Here is a 22,102-nt window from a genome sequence, read left to right as displayed (position 1 = left end):
AAAGGGCATATCGCGCACACCGAAGTTTCACGAATGATTTGTCCAGCGAGGTGCGACATGGTTTTCAAGCTTGACTTTTTCTGCTTTTAGATGTCAAATTTCATATGATTCTGCTTCTTCGAGCGTGAAGATCAAAACAACTACTTGGTAAGTACAAATGAGTTAATATTTTAAGGATTTTAACGATGAATTGGTGGAGTGCATGCTTGAACGATCGCCGACCGTGACAACAACAGTTACATGGTCGAGCGAGTTTGCAAGTGTTCATGTCTGTTCGTCTGTTTTTGGCGTTGCATGCAGGTTGAAACATAAGCTTCAGGAAATTAAATGAATTTGCGAAACTATCAATCTATTCGTAATCGTAATTCGACCCTTAAAAGCTAAATACAGTTGTTTCACTTTCAAGTCCACACAAGGTCTTTTGTTTTCAAATTGTTGTTGTGTCTTCAAAAATTGCTTACGAAGCAGTTGCGTAGAAAGTCTTAACGTGCGAAAAATCTTCAGCTGCGTTGCTGAATGTATCATTACGATTTACTTTTAAGCCCCCATCATGTGAAAACTCCAGTGAATGAAGAATTTAATACATTTATTTTGCGTGAATACAGGTTAGACAATTAAGGTAAACATACATGTAGGACTTCATACACCTTTTTCATAAATGGCGCCCGATAAATTATTCTTTTATTTTTATGAAAATTAGCCTTACTAGCCTCGTTAGCACGTGTAAAATTCAACATATTACTCTAAAATGAGTTTAATTATTAGGGCTAATTAACATATGCGAAAAAAAAAAAAATAGTAAATTAGTGGCCATTTTACCGCACTTTTTACTCAAGTTCAAGATTTAACCAACCATTTCGCTTTTCATTGTTATCAATCACTGCAGCACACCTGTAAGAAAACAAAGACGTTTGGCTCAGCAGGATCAAAAAGGTCATGTTTGTGAGCTGTGATTGACGTATTTTGATCCACTTTGCCAGTTTCTTTTTTTTTTTCAGTCAGCTGGTTGTCACCGTTATTATAATTGACAGTGGTAAAACACGCAAATCTTTAGTTTGGGTTGAAGTTCAGAGTCTGTATGTTATTGAAAGGTGCAAATTGTAATATGAAAAAGTTTCATGTGATTTATATAGAACTGCAAAACATACGAGACTTTTAAAGCTAACTTCTGGTAAGATTGCCAAAACTCAACGCAAATTAACTTGATTGATATTTTCGTTAAGTAAATGATTAAGTCCAGTTTTTGTTGTTGTTGTTGTTGTCGTTGTTTTTGTTTTGGTGGTAATGGCTCACAGTGCGTGTAATTATATACGCGCATGCAAGTTGTTGCTTGGTACTTCTACATGTATGAGCAGAGGTTCCTTGGTTGCTTTATCTGTCGTTGGGCAAATAAGAGACCCCTGCAGACATCCGGGGGAGGGGGGGGCACTTGACCCATGTTTGGGTATGGGGGTGCCGCTGGGGGTTTGAAACCCTGACTTTAGGATGAAAATAACCTTAAATACCTACCCTGGATAGGACAATGCCCTCTATTTTAAGACCCTATTTAGGACAAAGGACAACATCTAGCTCTTGTGTTACACAAGTGTTTATTGGCAATAGTAATAACATTTGAAGGCCCACTGTCACTTACCGGACGTGATGTTTCACGCATTGAAACACGAATACCAATCACAACAGGTAAAATAATACACTTCCTAGAAGTGATGGTGAAAAATCCCAAAATTTCGCATTAACAGCGGTGAACCTTGAGTGGAAACTCAATTGACGTGAAGCATTGTTCACTAAAATAAATGCAGAGTAACGTCTCTGATTTCGGATTGCCAAATACTCGACGACAGTCTTGCAACCATACCCTGTCTAGGACGGGTCCAGGACAGACTCGCTTGAAATTGTATACCCTGTTCAGGGCAGAGGGGTCAAAAACCATACCCTATCCAGCGGCACGTCCCTGTATAGCCCAAGTAGGGGAGTACCCCCCCCCCCCCCCAGGCAGACATCTGTCCAATTTCCTATTGTTTCTGTGCCTCATTTGCCCCACCCAAAACACCAACAAAAGTCACAAACACATTCAAGTATCAATTCAGCTTAAGCGCCTCACAGCAACTTGTATCTTTTAATTGCTGAACTGATGGATAGTTTTTTGCTCACACGAAAACATGTTCTGCAGCAAAATCCCATTGGCTCCCAATTTCTGCTTGTACTTGTGCAAGCCAGTTAAACCAGTTAGAAACCAGAATTGTCAGTTCATTCTGTCCGCGTTTGTGGTAGCCTGCAACACAGACAGAACGTAACCCCTGGTGATGGTTGTTACCAGAGGCATTCAGATCAGATAATTTTTAAAATCAGTTTCACTTGTGTGCCACCATGTCTTGATACAAACACTTTTGGCATCTCAGTCGCTATGAAATCATCTCTCATTTCTTGATTCATTCAGAGGATTGCCTCTACCCTCCATTCCAGCTTTATGATGCCAGCCTGGGAGCTTCCGCAGTGGAAAGCTTGAAAACACACGTATAAACCGACCACTGTACTTACCAATAATTATTAGAACGTTTATGTGCTCGCAAGCAAAACAACAACGGTTTTAATAGGTGACGTCACAATAAAACTTGAAACCTCGGTATTGTAGGGCAGCGAACATTTCAATGGAGACGGTCAGATAGGACAACTAAATCCCTTTTGGTCATCTGCATAGAGAAAATTGCCCAAAGAATCCAAAAAATTTAACAGTGAAAGGGTTGAAACAACACAAATTTTATAATAAATAATTTATTGTAACTGCATGTACATTGTACTAAAGGGACAAGACTGTTAAATTATTGTGATTAACTCCACGCAGTTTATTTTGCAGTGAAAAAATAGCATGAAGGAAAAATTCATCATCTTTAATCAATTTGCCATTTGGCATGGATGCATGTTTTGACAGTTCTCTTTTCAACAGGGTGCAGCCCCACAAAGTTAATATTAACCAAAGACTTTTGATCTTTTTTGTTTTTCACACTTATGTCAGGTTATTGACAGGACCACAGTATAGAGTGCTCAGGTTTCAAGTTGGGAGAACAAAGATGAATCCACAGTTCTGCCCCACTTTCCACGTGGCACCCAAGCTTGTACCTGTTGTTGTCAGACCAACAACTCCATTGAGTTATAGGCCCTATGAACAGGCTTCTCCCCAGTACAGCATTCCTGTGTTTCCCGTCCCTCCTTACCCTGATGCCACAACAAGCAAAACACGAAGAGACCTTGAACAACTGGGTGGACCTAGGGAAGATTTGACTGAGATGATCTTTGAGCTTGCAGCGCAGAAGAATGGTATCAGAATTGGTGCAGTTGCCAACAAGGGTATGGAAATAAAATATATTTTTGTTGAACAATCAAACCTACAACTATGACACCAGACATAGATATAATCTTTTCAACTACTACATGTATACTGTAAATTTCAGACAATTTTCTGTTGTCTATCAAGTTTTTCAGTTCCTCTTATTCTGCGATCACTAAGCTCTTCATCCCTTACTGCTTAAAAATACAAAGTTTAAAAAAGCCCTTTTAATAATAATTATTATTTTAACAGTGTAATGTTTATAGCAGATTAATTAAATAAATGTTTTATTGTTATTTATTTATTTTTATTTTCTTACCTGTTTGTTTTCATTTTCAGGTGGAACAGCCAAACAAGGTGTTTCTCTTGAGGACTTTAAAAAGATTGCTCAGAAAAATGGAATAACTGTTTGCCCTGCAGGTAATGAATTATTTATGCATTAATTTTATGATTGCTCTCCTGTTACCCTAGTGTCTTTGTTTCAGGCTTGGTATTTTCTTTTTCTTGACACATTTCCCTGCAACAACAACAAAAAAAACCCTTGATGTGCAGGGCTGTCACTAAGATTTCAAGTTGCTGGATAAATACAACAAGTAGGCGGGGAATCAAACAGCTAGGAATTTCTTTTGGTTCTATTTTTCTTCTATTTTCTTATGAAAATAGCCAGGGGCCACGTTCTTAGTAACCGGGGGAAATCCCTGGCTCCCACCTCTTAATGACAGCCCTGGATGTGATTATTACATCAAACACGAGAAAGTGTGTTTCATCAGATATCCAAACACTGAGAAGTAGGTTGAAAAAATGAGGCGCAGCCAAGTTTTTTAAAACGACTTCGAGGTGTTTGGATATCTGATGAAACACTCTTTCATGTCTTTGATGTAATATATCAAACATGAGACACAGTGTTTCATCACATATCAAACACCGAGAAGAGAGTTGAAAATATGACGCATAGCGGAGTATTTTTGACGAACTTCGAGGTTTTTGATATTGTGATGAAACACTGTGACGAATGTTTGATATACATGTAACTTCTCAAACAAACTGATTTTGAAGGGGAAATTAGGGATGCAAAATCTAAGAGTTTTTCATCAGATATCCAAACACGTCAAGGTGCATGATTTCCTTTGTCTTTGACTCTGAATTATTAATGAGTTTGAGAAGTACTGCAGCTTCTCAAACCATTAATAATTTTTGGAGCAAATTGAAGCAAAAGTTTCCCAAATTTTGTGGTTATAAAGACCACATTTCCAAACCTTCACAGTTTTTTACTGTAGTAATTTCTTTACTGAGTTTGAGAAAGTACTTTCTGACAGATCAAATAACTTGCACAGGTGGACTGGTAATTTTAAATTGGGTCCAGCAAGTGACAAACTAAGCAAAATTTGTAAGGGATGAAGAAAGCCACAAGTTATGCAGGCTTTTGACACACTGACAAACAATTAAAAGGCCCTCGTAACCTCTCTCTTGTTGGTGCCTTTTGCCCTCCCACAACTTAAGGAGCCTTTTGGTGGGGTAGGGAAACCATAGAGGTTAACCCTTACAGCACTTGATCAGCATCAAATTTCTCCTTGTAATATCAATGCTAGCCTTATAACTTCAATCCCTGAGGTCATGAGAATTAAGGATATGATCATTCAAGGTGAATGTTCTTGATATTTTTAATTAATAACTTCTCTCCAGTACGTTTATAAGAAAAGTATGAGGATAAGATAGAAGAATCTGTTCTTTGATATTAGGGGTTCAAGGGATAATAATTATTTACTTGAGGCATGCTCTTTTGGGTGCAAAATGGTTGTATGTTGTTTTTTTGTCTTCTCTTGACTTCCACTTAATTGTTGGCAAAAATTCCTGTTTTATGTTGTCTGCAGGTTTAAACAATAAAGCAGAGTCTCTCATTACAGAAAGCGATTTGACCTCAGTTTCTACAACAGCACCACAGCAAGACTTATCAAGAAGTTTATCCTCTTCAGTAAATGATATCAAGAATTCTTGTAGCAATGAATCTTCTTCCAAAGGACTGAATACTTCTGAAGCTCAAGAAGAAGTGTCTCTTTTTGAAGCAGAGGTGGAAACAGAAATGAATTCCAAACCAACTGCTTTTGATCTTTTTAAGGAAAAAGCTGCGAAAAGTGGCATCATAGTACAGGATGTCACTGGTTCAGCAAGAAATCAAACTGAACAGAACAACTCCCATTCTGGAAATTCTGAAACAGTGACTGAGGGAGTTAAATGGGAATTTTCGAAGGAGAAGCTGGTTGATGAATTAGAAGCAAAACCAGTAGTGTCCATTTCTGATTTAAGAAATGTGAATGAACATGAGTTAACCAATGGTTACAACACTTTGGGCAATGCTGATACTCAAAATGAAACAAAGATTGAAGACATTGATAAAGAAGCTGTTGAGACTCAAATGGTAGAAATGACAGCTAATCTTAACTCTCAAAGCCTTGATTTAATGAAAAGTGCCAAGAATGGTAGGAGCAATGAGGCAAGTCTCAGTGTGACTTCATCAGAAAGCATGGCAACAATGGATTCTCTTTCCATGGGTACAACTTCTTTGATAGAAGATGCTCAGATTACAGCATTCGAAGAAATTGCACGTCTAAAAGGAATCAAAGTTGGTAGAGTTTCAAACAACGCTAGTTCAAGCACTGATCCCTGGAAAGAGGAGCTGACAGAAAGTGTTGAAGCTGACGACTTTACAGATGTTTTCAACTTCACTCAACAAGATGCGCAAATTGCTAGATTCCGGGAAATGGCTAGGCTGAATGGGATCAAGGTGGGTGGAAGTAACAGACCTTTGGGTGACTTTTGCTCAGAAAATGTTGAATCTGTTTTGGTTGAGAACCCACAAGAAAGCGTGTATTACTTAGCTATGGAACCTGAAATGACTCTGCTTGAAACAGATCCACAAATCGCCAGGTTTCAAGAGCTTGCGCAGATGAATGGCATCAAAGTAAACAGCTCAAGATCTTCACCTTATTCTTCTGTTTCAACTGCTAACAGTGATGATCACTTTTGCACTCCAGCTAATGGAAACTATTCCATTGAAATACAGTCCCCTGATATGAAGGCTGACATCTTTGAACAATTAGCCAAAAGAAATGGAATCAAAGTTGGAAAAAAGACAGTCCCTAAGGGAACACCAGTTACAACAAATGCCATTGTTTTGAGTGAGGCTAGCACCCAAACTGAATTGCCAATTGTTGTGGATTGTCATAGTCAAACATGTGAGGAAGATAACAAAATTTTAAGGCAAAATGCAGAAGTGCAAGTAAGTGCCGCCAAAGAGGCTTTTGAGGAGGAGTATTTTCTTTGGAAACTGGATGACAATGCTGCAGACAACGAAGCAGAATTGTGTTATAAAGATTTGTACTTTGATGAAAGGAGAGCACGGGAAGAACTTAGTGCTAGTCTTCAGAATGAGAAGGATATATCGGCCAGTGTGAGACATAACCACAAACGAGCAATGGATGAGTTGAGGGAAGAACTTAGTAGCAAGACAGAGGAATCTGAGGTACTGTACAGTCAAAATGGGATTTTTATTATACATGTAGTTGTTGTTGTTCATTTGGCTAAGAGCAAGAAACTCATCAAAGTTCATGAATTTTTTTAACAAAGAACTGATTTTAATTTTTAGAAGGTGAATTTTCCAAGTGCTGGTCAGGAATTGTGTTGAACTTAACCCCCAAGTGTTCCTCTGCATCATGAGAAAAATTAGTAAAGTGTGCATAAAAATCAAAATAATTGATACACGTAAATTCAAATTGCTTCACCTTGAATATCGAGAGCAATTTGCGCATGTGATAAAATGCACCCCAATCAACATATATATACATTTGTACTGAACATGTATAAAGCCATTTAATGTTAAATGCATTCTTTAGGTTTAAGTATACTAAATTAATTATGTGGCTTTGTACATGTAGCACATAGCAACTTTCAAGAACAATTTTCATGTGCATTGAAAGGAAAATCAATTTTGAGGTAGCAGCGTTAGATTCCCTCCAAGGAGGGAAGGGGGTTACTCAACCAAATTTTATCTCAGTAGGCTCCGCTTCAAGTTCCAAACCCTTACCTTTTATATACCATTCTTGAAAGAAAAGGTAATCCTTTCATATACACGTACCTTGTACCTTCCATAGCGAATGGTCCCCCTTTCACATGCCTACAGTAGACACAGTTACAGTTACCACACTTAACAGTCTGACGACTGACAAACCTGTGGCCCTCGGATTCCAGATCGAATTGGAATTTGAAAATGTGGGTTTTTGTGGAGGGAGGAAAACCGGAGAACCCGGAGAAAAACCCTCGGAGCAAGGACGAGAACCAACAACAAACTCAGCCCACATATGATGTCAAGTCCAGGAATCGAACCCGGGCCACATTGGTAGGAGGCAAGTGCTCTCACCACTGTGCCATCCCTGCTCCCCATATGGTCCGTTTAGTCCACCCTCCCCTCCCCCACCCCCTCCCAAATCTCTCCCAGTTTTCCACACCCTCTTTTGATTGGAAGGCATTTTTTGGTCTGCAGAAAATGAAGAAAGATCTCAAAGCACTTAAGAAACACAAAGAAACAGAAATCAAGCGGATTTCAAGGGAACTGAAGTCCAGAGAGGAAGAACTAGAGACAACCAAACACACTCTACAGCTCAAGGAAGCTGCACTGGAGGGCGTGAGAGCGATAGCACAAGAACAAGCTGCTAAAATCAAGGCTCTGGAAGAACAGCTGGAAGAAATGAAATCTGCTCTCTCAGAGGTTCAGAAGAATGAGGATTGTAACACTTGGTTAGTAGCTGACTTTTTGTTTGTGGTCTCATTCCTTTATATTATACAGTCGGACCTCCATTAAGCGGCCACCTATTAAACGGCCACCCTCCATTAAGCGGCCACTTTCCAAAGTCCCGAATTATTTTTTTGTCAGTAAAGTGCTGTATTCGATACCTCTATTCAACGGCCAACCTCTATTAAGCGGCCAGTTTTCAAAGTCCCCAGGGTGGCCGCTTAATAGAGGTCCGACTGTAATAATTATTGTGTAAATTTCATGTTCGGGTATTGCAAGGCCCTCAAAAGGAATTAGAAACTTGTTAATTTGAAGTTGTGACATACATGTCAAAATTACTTTTTACAATAACTGTCCAAATTCCCGTGCGCTGATTGGCTCGTAGCTATTGTCTATAAGAGTACAGACAATAAAAATGATGTCAGATGTAACGCGCGCTTTCTCAACGAAAATAATAGCCAATTCCGCTCGTACTTTTTCCATGTTATTGTAAAAAACAAATCAACGGCGGTTTTCTATGGTCTATACTCTTATAGACCATAAAATGACGCCATAAAATGTCCAAAACTTGGCAGTGAAACCACTCGCCTGCAACTCGTTGTTCCACTTGAGTTTTGAACATTTTTTGACGTCATTTTATGGTCTATAAGAGTATAGACCATAGAAAACTGCCGTCAATTTGTTGAGTGAATTTATGATTTTGTTAACTCACAGACTCACAAAACTTATCAGCTTTGCACTCAAAGAAAAAACCTTATCTTAAAATATGGTCTTTTCTTATTTATTATATTTGACTGCAGTTAAGGACGGTGCCTACTAATACCGAAGTATTTTTGTCCGGTTTATGACTGTGCGGGAAAAAAAAGCGCCAAAATATAAAGCAATGTATGGGATTTTTTCCTAAATTGACGCTTAATTATCTCTGAAAAATGCATGGTTTCCCCCAATTTTCTTATGAGATACCAAAAGCATTTGCTAAGTTCTGCTTTCTCCGTATAGTTTTAAACCGCGCAAAAATATTCGTGTATTAGTAGGCACCACTCATAGGAAACCCGAGTATCTTGAGATGCGCAGAACGTATGCGCAGTAACAATAGTAGGCACCGTCCTTAACATTAGGTCCAACTGTTTGCCTTTTCTACATGTACCATCCTTTAAGCTGCAACCATCATGTCAGTCCTCCTTCCTAGAGGAGTTCTGGAAAACCTTTCAGGACCCTTTCGACATTATGCCAAACCATCTTGGTGTTCTGGGCCCAGATCTTTGAAAGCTAATAATAATTATCGTTAACACTGATCCCTGATAAAAAATAATATTAACCAAAGTTTCCATCCCACGCATGAAAATAATATTGTTTTAAAGCTAATTTTAAGCTAATGTTAAAGAAAAGCCTATATGTAAGTCAAAACTAAGGTACAAAAATCTTTTGGAACAATTATCGTTATTGATTGGTAGTTATTAAGTAAACCCGAATCGAAATTCACATTAACCTAGGATTAGCTTAATCAGACGTTGAACAGCTGGGCCAAGCTCTTATGGAATACAATAGAACCTCCCCTTGTGACCACCTCTCTTGAGCGACCACTTTTCCAAAATACCAAAATTTTGCCAGTCAAATTACTACATGTATATTTGGAACCTCTTGTCAGCAACCACCTCTCGTAGGTGACCGCGACCCCTTTTAGAGATGACAGTTTGCAATTTTCTTTTGTTTCTAACCTCCCGTAAGCAACCACCCAAAAATAATTTATGTCAAGCCCAGGTGGTCACTTGCGAGAGGTCGGTCGACAAGGGGTCTAAATTTTGAACTTATTTTCATAAGGTAACACCAGAGATTTAGTAGCCACAGAAACGTTTTTAAACTCTCCACCATTACAGTGTATATTGACAAAGAGTTTCAACATCCAAGCTGATGGTTTGCCTGTGATAAATAACCTGATATGGGGAATGGGACAAGTCTATTTCGGGACACCCGGTACCTTCGATTGTGACATTCATGTCCCCTGTACTACCCAAGAATGTACATGTGATAATGTTACAAAGGCAAATAATTTATTGTCCAACTTCCCATCCGGGATAGATATCAGGACGAATGTGACAAGTGGTCGCTTACGGGAGGTTTGACTGTAGAGATTTTTAGAATTATTGTAGCTTTATTACATTTATTGTACCTCTGAAAAATGCGTGGCTAGCCCCAATTTGCTTTTTGGATTTTAAAATCTCTTGCTAAGATCTGCTTTTTCCGCATAGTTCTAAACCGCACAAAAACACTTCGGATCCACATTAGTAGGCACCGTCCTTAAGTTCAGTGTCTGAATCAATTCAGCAATTACATGTAATTTTAGTTGGCCTAAATTCGAATTTGATTTGGCTCATGTGAAGTATGGTGTCTGAACCAGGCCTTAGTGTCTCTTACAAGGTAGTTGCTTGCATAATCATCATGTCACCCTACATGCCCTCCTACTTGATGACACAGTATAATTATTTTTACTGCACTGTTTTTCCCCAACCTTTAGTTAATGTTCATTACATGATGGAACCACTCTGATCCATTATCCTTCCAGTAGTAATATAATCTTAAAGGGAACGTACGCTCTCTGATAACAAACTTTGACGTTAAATTGTTGGAAATGTGATAAATTCTAAATTTTAACTTGAAATAACATTCAAGTGTGCTAAAAATTAGATACAATCATTGTCTATTTTCGGTTTTAAATTTCCCATGTGCCGCCATTTTTGGATTTTGTGACATCATACGGTTTCCGCTATTGTCAGTGAGTGGAAAAGTTCTTGTGTGTTAAACAATAAAACAACCATATTGCGTCATGAAATCCAACATGGTGGCACCCGGGAAATTTAAAAGCGAAAATGAGCGATGATCAAATCCTGTTTTGTCCGACACAGAAATATTATTTCCATGTTTTCCAACAAATTTAGGGGTATCGAATGGTCTTTGCGAGCATTTTCGAGCATGCGAGCAGTGTGTTTATTTTTGCGGGCACGAGCAGTTGTCAAATTTTTCTTGCGAGCAGCGAGCACTTTAGAAAAATACAGATGGCGAGTAGCGAGCACTTCGAGTACTTCGTAAATTTTCCGCTAGCCTGAATCGCTCTTTTATTAATAGGATAAATGTTTTGCGCCAAGTAATAGCTAATAATCTGGCTGAAACCTCCAAAACAGAACAATAGTTACAGGCTGAACTGTTAAAGAAAGACTGAAGTCATGCAGAGGTAAGGATGTTTAAACCTTTTTGTTTTAACCCTATCATAACTGATTTATCGTATATATATGTATAAAAAATAACTACAAAGGAGGATTAACGAAATTTCGAGCAGTCGAGCACTTGTTAACGAGAATGTGAGCATGCAAGCAGTTGCAAAAATTTTGCGAGCACGAGCAAGTGAGCACCCGTGTAATTTTTGCGAGCAATTCGAGCAAAGGCCAAATTTTGCGAGCTTTTTTAAATTAAATGGGACCATTCGATACCCCTAAATTTTTAAATAAGATTGTATTTTCAACAATTTAACATTAAAGGGACTATGTCAGCAGGGGGACATTCGCATTAGAGTCCATGCGGTGATAGAACCACTTTGAAATCGTTGGCCCAACTTTTTCAAATACCGTTGGAGAATTCAGGAAGCTGAAGCCCTTTTCATCTGCCTGAATCGCGTTCATCTTCGGAAAGTTAGCTAAATTTTTTATTTGCAAATGTTCCTCAGTAATTACAGAAGCTCTTTGTTGCGATATTTCTGAAATCGTTTTCTCGTGGAGGTCTACTAACGTGGATTTGCGATGTCCACTTGCGGCGGCCGTCGTTCTGGCTGCGACCGAAAAAGAATATACGATAGCAACGGCACAAAACATAAAGTTTGGAATCAACGACATTGAAGGATTTGCTTGGATAGTTATTAGTGTTATTAGACCTCGCTTGACCTCGATGTTGCTATGAATGCACTGATATACGATGAGTGTAAATCAGACATGAATACAAAATTATACCGCTTTAATTGTTTTGACAAGCCGACCTTTCCTTTGTGCCACAATTAAATAAATCAGTTACGTGCAGTGTACTTTCGAGTTTTGCAGGGGCAACCACGGGTTTTGGACGTAGTTTTTCGAGGTCAAGTAGTTTTGCAATTACATACCCTGCGAGCAGAGGCCCTTCGATCTTCCTAGATAGGAAGATCGAAGGGCCTCTGCTCGCCGGGTAGCAATTACAAGGATTGGCATATAAACAAAAGGAACTCACACGTACTGTAAGTCATTGTTTATTGGCAAAGGTAAGCTGACCGATTCAAGCGGTTAAACTTATCTCATGTGATACACTTTCAACGACAGCACAGTCTGTTTCCATAAGCTTGGCAAAGCAGGCACGTGAAAACGTATCTCCGTGCGTGAGAAAGTGAGATCGACACGACGGACGCAATGGTGGACAAATGGCGGAAGCAATGGCGGACAAACTTATATACAAATTAGTCTCAACCGGACTCTACTGTGCATGTCCCCCAGCTGACATAGTCCCTTTAATTTATTTCAACAGCGGAGGTTTCCTTTAACATAATTAGATTAAAGTAAAGAATCAGAGTAAAAATTAATGTTATGATCACTAAACATAAGTTATCATGATATTTAACATTTTTCTCCCAACTTCTAAGCACTGTAGGCCAGTGAGGACTGTGAAGAGAATTTGTATGTTCACCAACATTTTTCTCAACAGCCTGAACAGAAACACAGAAAGCCAAGAAGACGTGAAGGACACTTGCCAGGATCAGCAGAGTGACAATGGCTGGACAGTTTTCATGGGGAAAAGGTCAAAGAGCCCAAGTTATAAACCTGCAAAAAATAACATAGCACAATATGTAGGCATCAGTCAGCTGTGTGATATTGACTTGGCTAGTCCACCGTGCAAATATACGGATAGTGAATCTGTTGATCGAAAGAAATCTGAATGTGAGATGGAAATACATTCCAGTAGTATGAGTGATGTTTCATATGAGTGTGAATCACTTGAGTCACCAACGAATGACAGTGGTAAGAGCAGAGCAAACTCTGTGTTTAGTGTGACAACTATAGAGGAAGAAGCACAGGATAAACCAACCACACAGGATAAAACGATGCAGAATGACGATGACAAATTTTCATCTCAAAGCTATCAGCAAAATTCTCCTAATGTTGCTAATGTCAGTACTCAAAAACCAACAGTGGTACAAGACTCGGTGGCTCAGCAGACTCCACCTGTTGTCTTTCCTTCTGCCTTCCCTGGTCAACAACATCTGCTCCCTGCTATTCCACCAGAGTTTTTATCCCAGTACTTGTCAAACCATCTCCAGATGTTACAACAAATTCGTCCCCCAGGGGGTGGAGTTCTGCCTAAAAGCTCTGCAGGGCCTGTCCGCCCTCCCCCTGGTCTCAACACTGAACCGGTGCCAGAAGGGGAAGTACCTGAACAGTCGCCGCCACCACCACCACCACCTCCAACAACAGGGAAGTTTTCTTCATTCGACAAGTTGATGGAGGCTCTTCACAAAAGGTTTCCAAGCAAAAACAGGTAAATTTCAGAGTTATTTTGTTTTACATGTACTTGGGTAACAGGGCAGAAATTCATCCAATTTAAACCTTCGCTTTTACATACAAGTCTTATTGAAGGGCTTGGTTGTATAAAATTCATTCATTCATTTATTTTGTAATTAACCAGAAATGCAACAACATAAATACATTAAAGATGGTATACAATATTCCTACCAAATTATTTACAAGATCAAATGTGGTAAAGGCAAGGAAGCCTATATAGAAGGCGGGGGCTTATAAACTATAGGCTTCCTGGAACTATAGGATAAACCATACAAGTTGAGGGTACTGAATGAAAATTCCAGTTAATAAGCAAGAAGGAGGAAGGAGGGAAGGAAGGAAGAAGGAGGGAAGGAAACTGTTATGTGGGAAGTCTAAAATTGAAACTGCTCCAGATGAATTCTAGTTTCGCATACAGGTTGATTATCTTGCATAAACCATAAAAGCCTCCCCCCTCTCTACATGTACCCCCTCTCTAATAAGCCCCCCATTTGGAAGCAGGGTTTTGTAACTAGCCCCCCTCTCTAATAACCCCCCACCCCCCTTTTTGGGATGTCAGTTTCTCCTTTTCCCTATTATGGAATCCATTTCATGCACCCCAGTTGGTTTGTTTTTAAACAACTTTGGTGTTTTAAGGTGACTCCATACAGTTATTTAGCGCGCGGCAACTGGATACTAAAATGGCGTGAGCGCGCGCAGGTTTCTAACTAATATGTGAATTTTCGTTATGTTGGCGCGTGAGGCAAGGCCAGTTTTAGCCTGAAAAGGAAGGCTATTTAATGAGTTTTCCACGGTGAACTTTTCTGAAAATTGGCTCAATTTCAGGATTTAGCTGACATTTGTACTCCAAAAAATCTTAGGGAGAATTATACATGGACAACTGCAATAAATGGCAAAAACGAAAATTGCAGAAATTGGCCAAACGTATGTACAGAATTTGTTTTGACTTTACGAGGAGATACTTTGAAGTTTCTCTCCTTTACACAAAAAAATGGCGAAATTTACCGCGCGAAATTCGGACAACCCGTTTTGAAACTAGCTAGGAGTAAAGGAATCAACAGATGTATCATCCGCTGGTTGCCAGGGAAATAGGATTTACCAGTTGAAACGTGTTTTTAGCAAAGCATAAGGACTTAGGTACTCGAAACTATGTTTGAAGCCAGGTAGTTTCACAGGGCTGAAAGAACCGAACATCGAGAAAAATATATATCACTACTAGTGAAAACTGAAGAAATGGTATAGAGCCACCTTAATTGCAAACATTCTTATTAATAGTCTGTTCCATATAAAGCAGTTTTGCACGACTTCGCGTTGTCATAAATACTCAAAGCACGCGAAGAGCAGCGAAATAGGCCCAGCCAAACAAAATAGAACTCTTATGCGGAGAAATTGAATAACGACTGAAACTTGACCAAGATTCAGCCTTTTTATCTACAGATGTAACACTGGTTTTGGTTCTTGAGCCTAAAACTTGCGCGAATATCGAAAAGATTCTTACTCTAACCGCTTGCAATTTAACAGAAAAATCTGTTGGGGCACTTTTAAGATATCTCGATTTATGCAAAGTAGGAACTTTTTCATTGAATTGCGATTTATTTTAACTGTTTTCAAACCTAAATATTTTAAAACCAGAGCCACTCATGAAGCTCAATATACTTTTAGAATGTTTGCTATGAGAAAAGACCTTCTAACAGAAATTAGTATAAATCTACTAGCGTTCTATTACGAATGCCGTTCTCTGATTGGCTACGCTACCCGCTATCTATTCTGTGATAGATAGTGAGTCGCGGTTGTCAACAAAATTCAGCCTGTTTCTTCACCTTTTCGAAGTGTCTGTGAGGAGGATTTGAATAATTTACTTCTTAAGTTTTGAACGACTAGTAGATTTATACTAAAACAATTAGATTATTCACTCTCGATTTCTATGCATGATAGCTGATTCGGGCTGCGCCCTCATCAGCTATCACACGATAGAAATCTCGAGCTCATAATCTAATAGGCCATTTTACAGTTGTGTGCTAGGTGACCTGGCATTGGATTGGAAGCAAGGCTGAGGGTGACCTTGTTTTGATACAAACCTCATTGCTTTTCATATGTAGATCATGCTGTTCTTATGCTAACTAGTTGCATTTACATATGAAAAGCAGTGAGGTCTGTATCAAAACAAGGTCAACCCCAGCCTCGCTTCCAATCCAAGGCCAAGTCACCAAGCACACAATTGTAAAATGACCTATTGTTAAAGAGAAAGTGTCAATTTTTATTTTGTCAGAGATAATGGTGATAATAGACAAAATCACCCCGTAAAAATTGATTCATTATGTAAGGTGTCTAGATATTTTTGAGCGGTTTAAAACTATGCGGAAAAAGCAGAACTTAGCAAGTGCTCTTAGTATCCAAAAAACAAAAATTGGGGTAACCATGCATTTTTCAGAGAAATAAAGCTTAGAAGAAAAAAACACCATACATTTCTTTGAATTTTACTGCTTTTTAGAATAATTGTTGCTTAATTATCTCTAAAAGATGCATTACTACCCCCAATTTTCTTTCTGGTTTTCACTAGCCCATACTAAGATCTGCTTTTCCCACATAGCCATACACTGTGCAAAATACGTCTTTATCAGTAGGCATCGTCCTTAAGAGCAAACTTACAGTAACCATAATTTTGGGGTTTACTGTGATTTGAATGTATCTTTGAGACAGGGACACCCAACAGTTCATTTTGGTTGGATATCTTTTTGGAAGGCCATAGTCGCCTCAGAAATTCGGATTTACATGTAGTTTTAATCGGCAAAATATCAGCTCAACCTGTCTTAACACTGAAAAAACCAATTCCTTTTGGTTTCCGAGGAGCAAATATGTGGTTAAAGATGCGAAATAAGTAAAAAAGCTTGTAAATTCGGGAAAAAAAAAATTTCGTTCCCAAAAACGTTCTATTTATTTATTTATTTATTTATTTATTTATTTATTTATTTATTTATTTATTTATTTATTTATTTATTTATTTATAAACATTATTTAAACAGAAATTCCAATTCAGCGTAGCTGGTTTAAATGGAGATCTGTTCTACAACTTTAGTTTTCAGCTAAAGCATCTTAAAGACGGTGCCTACTAATACAAGTATTTTTGTGCTGTTTATGACTATGCGGGAAAAGCAGATGGCTATTGAAATCCAAAAAGAAAATTGAGGGTAGCCATGCATTTTTTAGAAATAAGTAAGCAACAGTTATTCGAAAAAGCAGTAAAATACAAAGCAATGTATGGCGTTTTTTTCCAAATTGACGCTTTATTTTCTCCGAGAAATGCATGGTTACCCCCATTTTTCTTTTTGGATAGCAAAAGCGCTTGCTAAGTTCTGCTTTCTACGCATAGTTTTAACCGCGCAAAAATATCCCTGTATTAGTAGGCACCACCCATTAGAATCCGAGTATCTCAAGATGCACAGAACGTATGCGCAGTAACAAAAGTAGACACCGTCCTTAACGTCCTAACAGATATCATACTGTATCAGCTTACACGGAGGTGTGTTTAAAAGTATACAGAACGAACTGGAAACACAGGAGATTTAAAACGAAAATGCTAAAAGTCCTCTTTCCTCTTTCTTTTGTAGTGTTCCTGATCTTTGTTTTGGTAAAAAATGTTTTTTAACGTAAACTTAACACTCATCTTTTTTCGAATTATTTTAAATAGATATGATTTTTTAAAACTTTGTAAAGCGCTTAGAACAGAACTGGATAAGCGTTTTATAAGTATATTATTATTATTATTATTATTATTATTATTATTATTATTATTATTATTATTATTATTATTATTATTATTATTATTATTATTATTATTATTATTATTATTATTATCTCTATACAGGCAGGAGCTGATCGTTTGTTTAAAGAAAGCCAAGGCGTCTTGCGGTATCACTGGTTTCAGGGGCATGCAGATACCTGACGTTGTCAAGTGTGTGGAGGACTTCGTTCAGCTTGAGGTAAGCATAATGTGTACAGTATTATGGTACTGGTCTTAAAAAGTTTGTTCAAAGAGGACCAACCTTGTCTGGGGTAGGGGTGGGGGGCTATTGAAGACAATACCTATCTCATGAACATTACGGACAAAATTTTATCGGCTGTAAAATTTGAGTTGATACAGTAATATTCAGCTAGCAAGAGTCAGCATTGCTAGATAAACAAGAGAAGTGAGGTTTGACTCTCATTGTCATTTTTTACTGCCGGATAGAGGGGTGGCTGTGCAAAAAAGACGCCATCTTTTCAGGTTGAGGAAGAGGGGTGCAGGCAGAGACCACCATCTATTTTGTGGTTTGGTGGGCCTTGTTCGAGTATAGCAGTTCTGACCAATTCTCTAAGAGTGATTCCAATGCTGTTGGCCATCAGGGCCCATTTGTTCACAGCCCGATTAAGCTAATGCTGGGTTAACGTAAACTTTGATTCGAGTTTAATTAAGTACTAATCAATGAAGACTCTTCGGAAAGATTTTTGTCCCTCAGTTTTAACTTAGACTATTCTTTCCCACTAACTTAAAATTAGCTTTTAAAGACATCTTACGAACGACATGAAAACCTTTATAATCGTGGACTAGCGTTAATCGGCTTTCGAACTACCGGGCCAAGAATTAATGGTTGTAGCACATTGTCTGAAATGTTGTATGTGAAATGTTTGTTTCTAAGCTGTTTCCTTCATTATCCTTTTAAAAGCCTTTCAAGGCGAAAGGATGATTAAGTATGTTACTGATATACTTGACTGCAAATGGTTTGAACCCCGGTTTCATCTACGTAAATTACGACTGTTTGAGGTGACATTGACTGACATTTCGACAACCTGAGCGGAAGTCATCTTCAGAGTCAAGAAAATTGTTGAGCGTCAGTTGATGGTATTAATGTCTCTGTTTGTTGACCTGATTGGTCACCGAAGTCGAGATGTTATTGGTCGTTTGTTAGTTAAGCCGTGATGTTATTGGCTGTGAAGACTGTGAATAGTGATCGGTGGATGACGGGTTATAAACGTAGATATCGTCACGACTAATTGACGTTTACTCTTGTCACAGGAAAAACTTATGGCGTAGGACAGCTTGGCATCTCCACCTGATCATTAAACACTATGGCTTCTCTGTTCAATCAAGATTCTTCATATACTTCGCACCTGTTGTTTGGTTCACTATATTTTTTACACTTTGGCTGATTGTTACGTCTTTTGACATCGTTGGAGTCATGGCAATTCACTCTGCGCAAGCTTGAAGATTTTTACGTGGTTGAAGATCGCGTCCCTTCTATTATTATTTTACCTGCAGGTCAAAATAAATAGTACTACATGAAAGAACGGTCTTAAACGTAAGAACCAGTGAAAAACCACACCACAGGAAAGTACTGCTCAGTAGCTTTTATTTGAATGGTCGCACTTTAGGATTTCATCCACAGACTCAAACGATAGAACCACGTTGTACATCATAATAAACAGCACCACAGGAAAGTACTGCTCAGTAGCTTTCATTTGAATGGTCACACTTTAGGATTTCATCCACAGACTCAAACGATAGAACCACGTTGTACATCATAATAAACAGCACCACAGGAAAGTACTGCTCGGTAGCTTTCATTTGAAAGGTTACAATTTAGGATTTCATCTACACAGAGGTTCTAGCCATATTTAATGAACTGCCCGTTGATTCCGGGTGATGCAGGGTGAATGGACAACGTGAGTTCAAATTGGATTGTACTTGAATTTTGACTTTATACTTTGAAATCTCCTCAAGCAATCTTGGACGGAAACCATGCGCTTTTTTCGCAAGATACGAAGGAGGGAGACTGACTTTTAAACTTAGCTTTTTGTAATCACTGTTATCGTTTTTGCTAAAAACGAGAAGTTTAAATGTAAGTTTTTAATGAGCGCCTTTCCCAAAAGCACGCTGCTCTCGAAAACGTACCGCCTCTAAAGTCAAGAAAATTAATAAGCGGTAGTGCGCTGAACATTGCGCGAAATCTGATGGGAAAGTAAACCAAACACTTAGTACTTACGACAGTCAGTCAAAAACAAAGCAACAGAGAAGATAATTAAAAAAAAAAAAAAACTCGAAGAAGAACAAAAAAACAGAAGCGTTCCTGTTTGTTTATCACGATGAACTTTGAACATGAATGGGCCCCCAGCCCAGTTATTTAACGCATTGTGTATTTCGTTTGTTGTGTTTTAGTATTTATTGTTTGAATAAATTTGTCCATAATTTCCTTCACTAACTAGCGTTTATTGCCGCCTTTGAAAAAATCTCTATGCATTTGCAATGCAGGGCCGAGTTGTTCGAAAGCCGATTAACGCTAATCTACGATTATAAGTTCATCTCGCTCGTTAAAAATTTTTTTTTCAAGGCTGATTTTAAGCTGATGGTAAAGAAAAGTCTAAGTCTAAACTGAGGGCCAAAAAATCTTTTGGAAGAATCTATTGACTAGTAATAAAACTCAAATCAAAATTTACGTTAATCCAAGATTAGGTCAATCGGGCATTGAACAACTGGACCCAGGAGAATATTTTTGTTGTAGACACGGCCTGTGATTGGCTGATTAATCTTAAATGGCCTGGGTTTCCTTCATTGTAAACAATATAGGGGCATTTATTCGAGGCAAAATTTAACGATTAGATGCGAAGCATTCTTATGACTGAATTGCTGGTTGCGTCTTATCCAAGTAGCGTCTTGAGGCCCGGACAGACTGCGAAATTACGCGCAAGGTTAGAGTTTCAACGTGTGTTATGCTTAGTAAGGCGTTGGAAATGTTGTGCATAATATCGCTTTTAACAATTCTGAAGCAAAAAAAATGGGACATTCGGGATGAAGGATAAACATACGCTACAAGTTTGATGTGATATTGCGTCAAATTTGCCTGAAATTGTTGCGTACATCGTGCGCAACAATTCCGAAATAAAATGAAGTAATACCAAGGGCGAACGCACGGAACTTCATTTCGGGTAATGTTGCGCGCAGAGGAAGGCAGGGCAAATATGGAAAATATTCAAAGTGAACAATGCGTCTGTTTGATGCTTCTAAAAAGAGGCACAAAAGGCGCAAAATTCGTCTCGAGCAAATAATGCGGCAAGATCCCTCATAAGTGCGAGGCGCATACAAAACACGAACTTAAGAGTACCTTTTGTTTAATTTCTTTACCAAAACTTCGTTTTCACTGCATCTCAGTTTTCTTTGGTGTATACCATTTGCGCTATTCGCAACGCTTCTCAAACTTTTTTTTTTCGATTCTTTAACCTGATTAGAAATTAAACTTAAAGCATGAAGAGCGTTTGGCATTTTGTGAAGTTGAGTGAAATGTTCTTTAAACATTTTCCCTCCAAAACTGTGCGCGCGGCTGGTGTTGCGCAGAGTGTCTCTAAAAATGTTTATTTTTCTTAAAGTCTCGGTTATATTGCTGAACTGTATGTATATTCACGCACAAAGCATGTAAGGCGAATTTTGCGTCTTTTTCCGCGCCTTTAGGTTAAGGACGGTGCCTACTAATAAAGAAGTATTTCTGTGTGGTTTATGACCATGCGAAGAAAGCAGATCTTAGCAAGGACTATTGAAATCCAAAAAGAAACTTAGGGGTGACCACGCTTTTTTTTTTTTAGAGATAATGAAGCAACAATTACTCTACAAAACAGTAAAATACAAAGCAATGTATGGCGTTTTTTTTTTTACAAATTGAAGCTTTATTATCTCTGAAAAATGCATGGTTACCCCCAATTTTCTTTTTGGATACCAAGATCTCTGCATAGTTTTAAACCGCGCAAAAATATCCCTGTATTAGTAGGCACCACCCATAGGAAACCCGAGTATCTCCAGATGCGCAGAACGTATGCGCAGTAACAAAAGAAGAAATTTGACTCAAGACAGGACTCCAAGCTGTTATTTTTGGGAGTACAGCTTATGCCAAGCGCGCTAATATAATAAGCTCAGTTTGCGCTTCTTGTGTAAAGGCCAAGATATACGGACAACGTTTTCTCGCAACATGCGGCGCAACAAAATGGTCCCCTTATTACCAGCCACGCGCGCAACAAATTTTCATGTCGTAGAAAGTAGGCGCTGTTTCTTCTTTTTGCAACATGAAAATTTGTTGCGCGCGGAGGTGCCTGTAATACGGGCAACAAACAATCGCGACATGCAATCATTTGTTACGCGACAAACTGCAACGTTGGCCGTATTCCTTTTTTGTATAAACCTCCTTGCAGTACGGTTCAGCAATGAGACAAGATTAACTGTTAAGTTTTATTTTGGTTTCAACGCTTTCCACTGCCATATTTACTTTTCAGTTTAAGATCATTCTGTCAAAATTTAAACGACAAATCTAATTGACGGAAATGTTTCTTATATTCGGATTTTGGACCGTAGTTCAAAATTCTGACTTCAACGTTGGGTGGAAATTTTTCTCATTTTTTGCTTTT

General features: G+C 38.5%; 1 protein-coding gene across 4 annotated transcripts in view; it reads left to right on the top strand.

Moving 5' to 3' along the window:
• The window catches only part of LOC146481740 (uncharacterized), an 88,175-nt gene that overhangs the window by 63,793 nt on the left and 2,280 nt on the right, over nucleotides 1-22,102 (top strand). Inside the window, exons 1-8 of one of the 4 annotated variants that reach the window (XM_085107849.1) lie at nucleotides 34-147; nucleotides 3,014-3,345; nucleotides 3,665-3,745; nucleotides 5,197-6,845; nucleotides 7,863-8,116; nucleotides 12,828-13,658; nucleotides 17,544-17,658; nucleotides 18,732-19,914. In XM_085107849.1, the coding sequence (XP_084963975.1) occupies nucleotides 3,069-3,345; nucleotides 3,665-3,745; nucleotides 5,197-6,845; nucleotides 7,863-8,116; nucleotides 12,828-13,658; nucleotides 17,544-17,658; nucleotides 18,732-18,749 (3,225 nt within the window). In that variant the 5' untranslated portion in view covers nucleotides 34-147; nucleotides 3,014-3,068 and the 3' untranslated portion in view covers nucleotides 18,750-19,914. Of the gene's footprint in view, nucleotides 1-33; nucleotides 148-3,013; nucleotides 3,346-3,664; nucleotides 3,746-5,196; nucleotides 6,846-7,862; nucleotides 8,117-12,827; nucleotides 13,659-17,543; nucleotides 17,659-18,731; nucleotides 19,915-22,102 lie in introns of those variants that run through there. The other 3 variants (XM_085107847.1, XM_085107848.1, XM_085107845.1) reach the window with 3 other exon arrangements.

This window comes from Pavona decussata, unplaced genomic scaffold (genome assembly GCF_977016875.1).
Source record: "Pavona decussata unplaced genomic scaffold, jaPavDecu1.1 SCAFFOLD_48, whole genome shotgun sequence".
NCBI lineage: Eukaryota > Metazoa > Cnidaria > Anthozoa > Scleractinia > Agariciidae > Pavona > Pavona decussata.
The sequence above is the reverse complement of the archived record's forward strand: the minus strand, read 5'-3'. Positions and strand labels throughout refer to the sequence as shown.